The sequence below is a fragment of the Pygocentrus nattereri genome, chromosome 9 (genome assembly GCF_015220715.1).
Source record: "Pygocentrus nattereri isolate fPygNat1 chromosome 9, fPygNat1.pri, whole genome shotgun sequence".
Taxonomy (NCBI): domain Eukaryota; kingdom Metazoa; phylum Chordata; class Actinopteri; order Characiformes; family Serrasalmidae; genus Pygocentrus; species Pygocentrus nattereri.
The window spans coordinates 17,786,045-17,796,594 of record NC_051219.1 but is presented as its reverse complement, the minus strand read 5'-3'; the positions used below and the strand labels follow the sequence as shown (position 1 = coordinate 17,796,594).

The following is a 10,550-nucleotide window of genomic DNA, read 5'->3' as shown; positions in this document are numbered from 1 at the left end:
CCTGATCACCCGGCCGGAGAATCGAACCCAGGCCCTCCTCGCTGTGAGGCGACAGCACTACCCACCACGCGACCGTGCCGCCCTCAGAAGAGCCACTGCAGCAAAAAGAGGTTAAACAAGCCATGATCCTGCTGGCAGGCCCAGCGTTTTATTACACACTTCTATAACCTACGAAAAGCTCAATTAGTTTGCATTGAAGTCCCTGTAGTTACTGAATAATTAGCCTTAGCCTTAGCCTAAATATAGTCCTTCCACAGTTTGTGTTTCAAATGTAATTGGCAGTTGGAGTAGAACATGATGTGAAATGACTTTTATACACAGTTTTATATGCTAATGTACTTAAATTGCATTCAGTAAGCAAAGAAAAATCATTATTTTAGTCTCCTCTTCTAGCTTAGTAGACCATGACAAGAACAGACTGCAAATAAACATGAGATAATGGCACAGATATTCCACTTAGAGTGTAACAGAGTTGTTTATAAGTTGTAGCGGCATTTTGAGGAAAAGGGATGCAGCAGCATATAATGTCTCTGTATTCACCCTGACCACTACTGTCATGCCCTTGAGCAAAATAACTCCAACCCCAAATAGCACTACCCTCAAATAACTCCTGATCATGTCACAAAGAATGCAGCGAACGCAGCACGATGTATACTGGAGTAAACTCAGCTAATTAGACTCTCCTTCTCATTAGCACAAATAAACAGGGAAGCCACCTGAGGCTTACACATTACGAATGTAGGAACACCTATGTAATATTATCTTATCCAGTGCTCTCCCCCCCTGCTCCTTTTTTCTCTTTTAAGCAGTCTGCCTTTGAAGGGAAATAACATGCAGTGCAAATGCAGTGCTAATTCTTGTGTTATGTGTGAATGTCACCATGCTATTAAAATGTAGAGGCAAAGGCTGCACGAGTTGAGTGTGGGTGGAAGTTCTACCTGTATGGCTTGTCAAACGTTTGAATGTGAAGTGTCTATTCACATCGGAAATTTAATTAATTAGACTGTGCACACAGAGACAACAGGCCGTTCACGGCCTAATTGCTTGTAGCGAAGGAGTAACATTGTTCCGTGCATCTCTCCGACTGCTATCTAAATCCATTGCAAAATAGAAAAAGCAGTTTAGTATATCACTGTTGTCGGAAGAAAGGCTTATATCTCCATTTTTGATGTTCTCCAGTTTTTGCCATAATTTGAAAATACCTGTCACCAATTTATATTGTATGTAAATTTCATGATGAATGGATTAAAAGAAATGATTTGGGGGGGGTTCTGGTTCCGTTGACTTACATTAAAAGTAAAGTAGGTTTTTTCCTTCTCCTGTAAAGTTATCCATTTGGAGATGGTTTTGGAGATGGTTTTTCTCCAGCAACAGCGATATAGTGACTGTGTAATCCACAAAGTTAATATTTATTCCAGTAGTAAATTGTGAGTTGTTCTCTTTTATTGGACATCCTTTAATGAGCAATGTCCAAAATGACACCCAACATGAGCCGCGAAATGAAGAATTAAGATTTGATTGAGGGAGGAGTATTGAGTTTTCACCAGGGCTGGCTTCAGGAGAAAGCCCACAGGGGAATCTGGGCCAAAAGTCTATTCCTGGTTGACTACAAGATAGATGAGCTGGACTTTGAGTGCTGCAAATGAATCAACCTCCAGTGACCTGCATGTTTTCAGTTTGGCGTGGTAAGCAAGGCCGGGAGCGTGGGGAGAGGGGCCTAGTCATATGACCCTATTGACACTGTTTGTGGTGGGAAAGCCTCTCAGGTCCAATTGTGAGCATGTTTATATTGAGTGGGGTATGGAGAGCTCGACACGACTGCAGGCCATGAAGAACACAAAGCCACTTCAGCAACTGTGTGGTGTAATGAGTCAATGGACTGTCGTTTTAACGCAGAGACATGACGCGTCTATTGGTGTCTACGCTGTGTGTGCGTAGGCCTGCCTTTGTGCGGAACATGCCGCAGTGTAAAGTGGGTGAAGAGGCCTCTCCGTGGGCTCAACACTTAAGCTGCCTTTGAGTTTGAGAGCCAATGACATTAAAATTCACCCAACAGCCTTCAGCACCTAATTCATTTCAAACAACCACCCACTTTTGAGGGAATATAACCATTCTGTCATTTAGGACATGAGGCAGAAAAAAAATTAGACTTCTTTACACTGACTCAAAATGACTCGCTCAGGGTAAACAGGGAAGGAGTCTGGAGTGAAGTGGTCAGGCAGAGCAAATCCAGTCAATGGAACATCTTTATTACTACCCAGACTTAAAGGCTGAAATATTAAAATCCCACCACAGATTACAAAATCAGCCAAGCCCACACAATAAACCTTGCCAGCAGCTCCAATTCAATAGCACTAAACATTCAGTGCCTTTCATAAGCCCAACTCAGAGCCTTGATGAATAGCACAATGCATTTTATGTACCGACACCTCCCCTGACAGCGGTGGCAGTCGCTAATAATCGTTTTGGTCACACTATTAGTGACTTCAGTGTCAAACTATGTGAGGTGGAGCTAGTGGTTAACCCACAGCTGATGGGGTGACTGAAATAGAGCTGCAGCTTTGGAGGCCCAATCTTGCCCGGTGGGCCGAGTTGACAGGAGATTGGCAGCCTGCTGCCATCACCCCAGGCAGCCCCTCACTCCAACAGAGAGACCCAGAGAAATTGTTTAATCTGGGGGGCATACAACAGGGTCATGGCAGAGCACTTTCCACCAGGGCTTCTTTTCTTTTACTTAGCAGCCTAAATACGTCAATGCCAGGTAGGTAAAGAGCATTGCTCACTAATGCATAGGTCTAGACTGGTTTCAGTTTTCATATTGTTGACTCTGAGGTGAATAGAGATCAAGAAAAATTCCAAGACTGGTAGTGTGTCTAGGTTTGTCATTTGACTTCAGAACTCTGAAAAAGAGTGCATAGTTTTTAAATAAAACTAAATGCTAATTTTGTAATCATTGCTTAGCTTTCAAGGCCTACAAACCATACGCTTTCCACTGCAAGTGTTATATTTCCAATTAAAGAATGCAGCAAAATTGAAGTACTTAAAATGTATGTAATTTAAAATGTAACTTCTCAGACCAGAGGTCCCTAATAGGCGGACCGCTGTCCGAGTCTGGACCCAGGTGATGTCCTACGCCGACCTGGACCTGTAACCGAAAACTATAAAGAACTATTTCATTTTGACAGGGTGGTCTTATTTTAATCAATTAACTTTTCTAGCCTTTACGGTACGGTGTAGCGGCCCGGACAAACAAAACAAACAAATCGCATTCGTTGACCAATATCACACGTGGCGCTACTCAGCCAATCAGATCTGTGCATTACGATGAGTGATGCACAGATGGGAGGGACCAGGCGAGAAACAGCTGTCTGAGAAGAAAGTGGGTCAGGGGAAGTTACTTTTCACAGTGTGCTCTAAAAAGAGAAAACTGATAATAAATCTTGAAATTTTCAGCTGTTGACTGCATAAGATATGTTGATATATATGTATATTTGTTGATATACCTTCTAGGCTACTTCAGTATACAGTATATGGCACTGAATCATGATGCAGTTTAGAAATTATGATGTTCCAGACCTTTGCTTGAGGACATTTTCTCTAGCTGGACCTTACTGAATTTTAATTAAATACCTCTGCCTTAGACCAACTAACTGAATGCTTTACCAAAATGAATCACATGAAAAAATGGGTCACTGCCAGTAACCGAGAGCTCCCCTTAAGGAAGATAGGGTTTCAGACTGACAGGAGTTTATCAGCTCTATATCCCATGTGCCATGAATATGTATCTAATGTCCAATGAACAGCCTCCAAACTCTACTTGAGAAGATTTCTGCAGCACTGTATTGGAGCCTGTATTGCATGATGAGCAATTTTAAACAGCCTTACCCTGTATTTAAGGGAATACGCCAACACTATTAGAGAAAACGACACATGTACAGCATAATCAGTGATCATGGAGAATCATCTGGCTGTACTTATAATAGAAAAGGCACTTATAAAAGAAGAGTTTTAACCCTGAGCAGCATATTGGAATTGTTTCTGGTAATCAACTGTGGGCTATAGATGCTGCAGCTACAGATTAGTTTTATTAGTGTTTATTAGTGTATTTAACAGAAAAATTCATTATAGCATATTTAAGTAGATATGGCGATAATAAATCAACCTCACATACTTTTAATACAGTCCCCTCCACATATATTGGCAAACATTAGCAAAACAGGCTGTAAAAACATCTTTATTGCTTTGATCTTTTATCCAAAATGTTAACAAAGATCTAAGCTTTATTTGAAGTACAATGACTGAAAGTAAAAACCTAAATCTTATCAAAATATTCATTTTTCTTAAGTCTGTTTGAGCCACAATTGCCCTTTTGCAAAGATAACAGCTATGAGTCTTCTCCTATAAAGCCTAATAAAGATCACAAGGGAAGGGATCTGAGACCTCATTCCTCCATACAGAATCTCTCCAGATCTTTCAGATTCCGAGGTCCAAGCCTGTGGATTCGCCTCTTCAGCTCATCCCACAGGTTTTCTATCTTAATTCTATGGTAAGCGAACCATTTTTCTGTTGACTACGAGGTGTGCGTTGGATCACTGTGCTGCTGGAAGATGTTTACCTGGTGTGCCAGTATTTGTGAAGGGCACTGTATTCTGCTTTTGTAAGTTCTGCACTCTCAAAGTTTGAAAGAATATGCAAGCCCATAATAAGCACAGCATGCTTTAACATTAACATCCCACACTAGCAAAGACCTTGCCATGTTTGTGCTATTTTCCCTATTGAGCTGTGGAGAATTAATTACATGAGGAGAACAACACAGGACCAAGATTACCCCACACACTACAGATGTCACCCTCCAAAAACCTGCCTATATAGGTTAAACCCTTCAGCTTTTTTCCCAATTGAAGTACACAGCCATAAATAATAATAAAAAACAACAAAACAAGCATTGACTTCTCACTCTTGACACAGCAGAACAGAAGTCAGTCATGAGCCCGTTATATAAAATAAAAGGCACTGTAACAAGGCAATGCCTGAGCACTCTAGAGGATAACAAGCAGATATCAGGAGCAGGTGATTGAAACCGGGCATCACCAGAAAGGCTCAAAAGCTCCCGTGTGCGGCAGGTGGGATGATTCAAACCAGAGAAAATAACATCTCTCTTCCTGTAATCCTCTCAGACTAATAGTGTGGTGCCCCTTGATGGGAAGTTGGCCATGTTTGATGGCTTTGAACCCTGACTGGGACAGTGGAGAAAGCTAAGGACAGGGAGAAGGGTTTAACACTGATAATCTGGACACAGCTTGGCTTACACTGTGCCTGAACAAACCAAGTCTGGCACCTCTCAGAGCAGACTGGGCAGCATTTTTGCTTCCATTCACGTGTTCACATCAATTAAATGTATATGATAATCTGCAAATAACAATTTCATGAAAAATCATGTAAATCATAATCATAGTAGAGGTTGCCTCTGTCAAAGATGGCTAGACTTTGCAGGGAAAATCAATAAATTGGGAGGGCTTACTCTTACAGCCAACCTGTCAAATATCAGCTCATAGAAAAATAACTGTAACATCTGGAAAATTGATAACCCATTTGAAGTAGATTGATGTTGATGATATTCCATTGTCATTATAATCTTAAACTGCAATCTGGCGCAAACTAAAAAGCTGCAAGTGGCTGCAGTAGCTGTGCTGAGAAAAGCAACAAAACTGGCAGCTTACTTCACAATCTGTATAATTATTTTGTGATTATCACCTTGCTACACTACAACGCTTTAGCCCTTGGTGCGCTGGCTTGTCAGAAAAGGTCTGCCACCTGAAGTAGACCTCCTATTCAGCCTAAAGAGTAGACATATGCGATCATTAATTTACTACACTGGTTCTTTGAATTGATATGATTAAAATATATAAAAGTGGTTGCACATGAATAAAATGAGTTACATAAACACAGTAATTGCCAAAAGAAATAAAGTTAAGTGACTGTGTTGATGTAACATTTTCTTCACATGCAACCACTTAACACAAAATCACTGTTTTTCACTGTACAAACTTTGCATGTTTGGATAGTTGGCTTATCAGAAAAAGTCTGCTTCCTGAAGTAGACCTCACGTTCAGCTTAGAAAGCAGACATTTCACTGAATGCAGATGACTTTAAAATGATAATTAAAGTCAAAGTAGACTGGTTTTATTTATTTTTTTTAAGTTAGTTTTTAACATTCCTATGGGCATTATCTCCACTCGAACATGCATCATTTCATCAAATTCTGAAAATACTCGAATGCCAACCTTTCTGTTGACTTTCCCCCCATATTAACTTACTGGCTCTCTCACTATTTAGTGTTCCAGGATCTTATCAATTACAAATGAAGCACTGGGCATAAAGTTGGCTGTTCCATTTTCCCCAAGGACCCCATCAAACAGAGCGCTGTAACAACACAATCGAGCACTTATTTGATCAAAGGGACATTTATTAATACAAAAGAGTTATCAGTTTCACAGACACGATAAACAAATCATGATGTAAACGACATTCTGTCCTCAGTGGGAAACATGATAGGCCTTCGCAAAGTATCTCAAAATACCACGGCATATTGCCATATCAAGCTTTATTTCATCTTGTTTTTGCACATTGTTGTGACATTCTCCGGAATCGCAGACTGTGAATCTTCTCTGTGGAAAAGGGGGATTTTGTCTGCCAGACTGAGATGAAGATTTGAGCATTATAAAACTCCTGCTGGGCATGAGGAGATGCCACAAACATATGAAATAAAAACATGGTAATTTAATCATTTCAGTTTTATTTGTTTTATTTCTTTTTTTTTATTTCACTACAGCGTGTGAACCACTGAAAGTGAACTATACTGTGTGCTATGTCTAAATGTGCATGTAAATAATAGCCACTGTAAATAATTACATTTACAACCATTTATCTTCTTTTAAATGGTTAATCATTTCTTGAAATAGCCCTTTGTGTACTACACCTGAGAGTTTAACTAGACCTCATTATTCCAAATATTTGGTCTTTGGAAGGATCACTACAGCAGTTTTCAAGGTAAGCTCTTTTCAAGACTCACACTGCATTACAGACAATAGCTTTGAGACATTCCCCTGTAAATACAATGCTTTGTAATGCCTTTCTAAGACCTTAGCATGATAAAAATAATACCACTTCAACCATATAACAATGCACACATTCAAATATGGCATGCATTCAGTATCTACTGTAAACTATTTGGAGGAGAAAATATCTATGTTTTGAGACTGCACTGTGTTCTCCTCATCCTTCATCAGCAGTCACTTTTGACCCTACAACCACTGTCGGCTGGATATTTTTGGTTGTTTGACTATTCTGGATTAGTTTAACATAAACAATGGCATCATTTTACAACTTTATTAAGGATGTCCCGATTAGATTTTAGCCTCTCGATCTGATTCTTCAATATTGAGTAACAGCTAATATTGAATCCTATCTACAATTTGTGTTTTCATAGATAATAAAACTGCACAGTTTAGGTAAGATTATATTACTCTGCCATTTACTATTACAGTAAAATCAGTATGTGCATAATGTAACACTATGAACTGATTACTTTTTAGCCTACTTTTTCAGACTGACCATATATAGTGTGCTAAATATTTGCTTACGATCAAATCTGATAGACTGATCTGATGATTTGGCTACAAGTTACTTTAATATCCTGCAGTGAAATCCCTTCAGTTTTGATATGTATGTGTATTATACACCCTGAACTGAAGTTTATTTTATTGGCCTATGTATGGGAAATAACCATCTTATAGGGTCATGAATAGCCTTGATTTCATATTGCTCTAATATGCCACAGCAGCCTGCTCTTCTCTCTCATCTTTGAAGGCCCTAATGTTTCTGCTAACATCAGTCTTACCCCAGAAATGGAACACAGGGCCAGTAAAGAGCAATGTTTCCAGAATAGTTTTCAACCAGTTATAACTTGAGGTTGAGAAACATTGTGTTTATATGCATTGTGCATATTGCTGTAGCAGCAGAAAACAGACTCTATCCATGTGCTCACATTTTATATGCCAGTGTACAAATGAAAGGTGGCAAGTTTAAACCAGATGAAACACAGGCATTGCAGATACTGATGTTTTATAATTAACACGTGAATAATGTTTATGGTGCATCTACGGCAGCAGAGTAAACAGCTAAAGATTTTCTAAGAATCCATGGGAATGCTGATGTAACCTAGAAACATGCGTTTAATGGAATTCAAGGTTTTAGCTTTAACCGACAGGTCACAGGGTTTGTCTTTCAACTATGTACATGTACAACATCAAACCTAATTTGGTAATTCACTGTATGATACAGATGCAGCCAATAGACACTAAACTGAAAAACACCGGAGCGTTTCTTTAAAACAAGTGCTTCTGTGTCCTCTCCCTGCTCTTCATTTCTGTTTAAAATGTAAGATGCATGGACCCCTGCGCTCCCTCAAGTCGCAGACAAAATCAATCTGAGATGTTCTAAAGTGCAGCTTAGTGCTGCAATCCAGCAAAGTGGCCAATGTGAAAGAGGAGAGGAACAAAAAAAAGCAGTCTTTAAACTAGCAGCTGCCACAGATGTCACCCTGCTCCATGGCTGTCAATTGGACCCGTTCCCGAATGGGCCAGAAAAGCCCTCACGTCCGTCCACTGGGCCAAGGCAGGAGGGGGACAGAGTGTCTGGAGAAATGTGTGTGGACGGGGTTCAGCTGGCTTTGGCCGCTGGAGCGCTCCATCCATGCCGGCCAGCTGTGGAGCTGCTGGCAGCTTGGCAGCCCCCGTTTGTCTTATCCAGCCCAGTAACTTCCATTGAAAGAGCTCTCTGAAAAGTAACAACCGATCTATACGAGCCTCTAACCGAGCATTTTCTCCTGAGCTAGCAGTGCATCCAGCAGCACCCCTTTGTTGTGGACTGGAGTCTGAGAGCCGCCTTTCAGTAAATCTGCCTGAGACTTTTAATCAAAGTAAACACCATTGCAGCAATAGATCTAGCAAATCCTTCCCTAAAACCCTTTGGATTAAGCTGCTCACAAAACACCTTGCTCTTCAGTTTAGACTGACATTCAAATGGCCTTTGGACCTGGCACGCCTTCTATGATATGCTTGAGAGGGCAGGTCTTGCTTCGGGACTATACTTGAAACACAACAGCCAGCTGAGAATCACACACACACACACACACACACACACACACAAAGACACAAGCACATGCACACAGGTGCTGAAATATCTCAACATGTCAGCTCTGAATGTATCCTTTTGAATTCGTTGACAAATTGGCAAACACAGCTGAAGAGTTCTTTAGAATCTTGATCCAAAGGCTCACCAAATTTCACCTGGAGAGAAAAGAAAACAACAGGAAATTCGGAGAATTCATGTGGACCTTGTGGATGTCACTGTTTACAGCATATCACAGACAGACTATGCTGCTGTGCTTAGAGCATGATACCACTTTTTCTATTCCAATAACATTACTGAAATCTTCAGGATGGGCTAATACTGATGTTGAGTCTATATATAACGTTTTAGAACATCCCCCATTTTTCCAAAGTCTCTGAAAAAAAGGAAATCGTGGAATTGTTTAGCAAAGTCTCAATGTTTGGCTCATCAAAGTAGCCACAATTTTGTATTAAACTGATGCAAATTGATGTGGTACCCCTTTTGTGTCAGGGTACTGGTCACTCTGTTCAGGTTGCCACCTCTGGATCTGGCTCTTTTCCTTATTTTGCCATCTTAGTAATGGCTTTCTTACTGCCACTTAACCTGTTAAACGTGCCGCTCAAAGGCTTCTCTTCACAGTTGAAACTGAGACTGTTAAGGTGTTGTCTTGCTAGCCAAGCTGTTGACTCTCAAAAAGTTGTCTCTTCATTCTTTTGGGGCTTTGGGTCTGCCAGACGTCTGTTTTCTCCACTTTACAACCAATGCCTTGTTCCCCGAAAAATGCCTTTTTAAAAACTCAATTTACATTACTTTTCAGGTTATTGTTAATTTTTTTAGCATCAAGCAGTTTATCACTTACCTTTGCACTATTCACAAAACCTTAACTGCTTACATCTCAATTAAAAACTGGGAAAATGGGTGTGTTCTAAAACGTTTGACCACTAGTATACATATATTATTTAAAGTTGTAAAATACAATATTTTTGGCATAACCATTTTATTTAACTTGACCATCTAAAAGTACCATAGTCTCACTGCTAAACTGCCTTACAGAGTAACCAACATCATGTATTACACTATTTAAAGCTACACCATATTACTGTTGTCGGAAGAAAATTTCTTATCTCCATTTTTCACGTTTTTCAGTTTTTGACATCATTTAAAAATACCTGTTACCCTTTACATTGTATGTAAATTTCATGAAAAATGGACTAAAAGAAACAGACAAAACTGCGATGGGCTGGCGACCTGTCCAGGGTTTATCCTGCCTTCCGCCCGAAGACTGCTGGGATAGGCTCCAGCACCCCCCCGCGACCCTGACGGAGAAGCGGATTAGAAAATGGATGGATGGATGGATGGAAACAGACAAAAATTAC

General features: G+C 40.1%; 1 protein-coding gene across 1 annotated transcript in view; it reads right to left on the bottom strand.

Annotated features, from left to right (window-relative positions):
- Positions 1-6,448: 6,448 nt before the first annotated feature.
- Positions 6,449-10,550, bottom strand: part of LOC108425482 (formin-like protein 13) — a 65,490-nt gene continuing 61,388 nt past the window's right edge. The window contains exon 17 of the mRNA XM_037541283.1: positions 6,449-9,350. Coding sequence (XP_037397180.1) covers positions 9,246-9,350 — 105 coding nt within the window. The 3' untranslated portion in view covers positions 6,449-9,245. The remainder of the gene's footprint in view (positions 9,351-10,550) is intronic.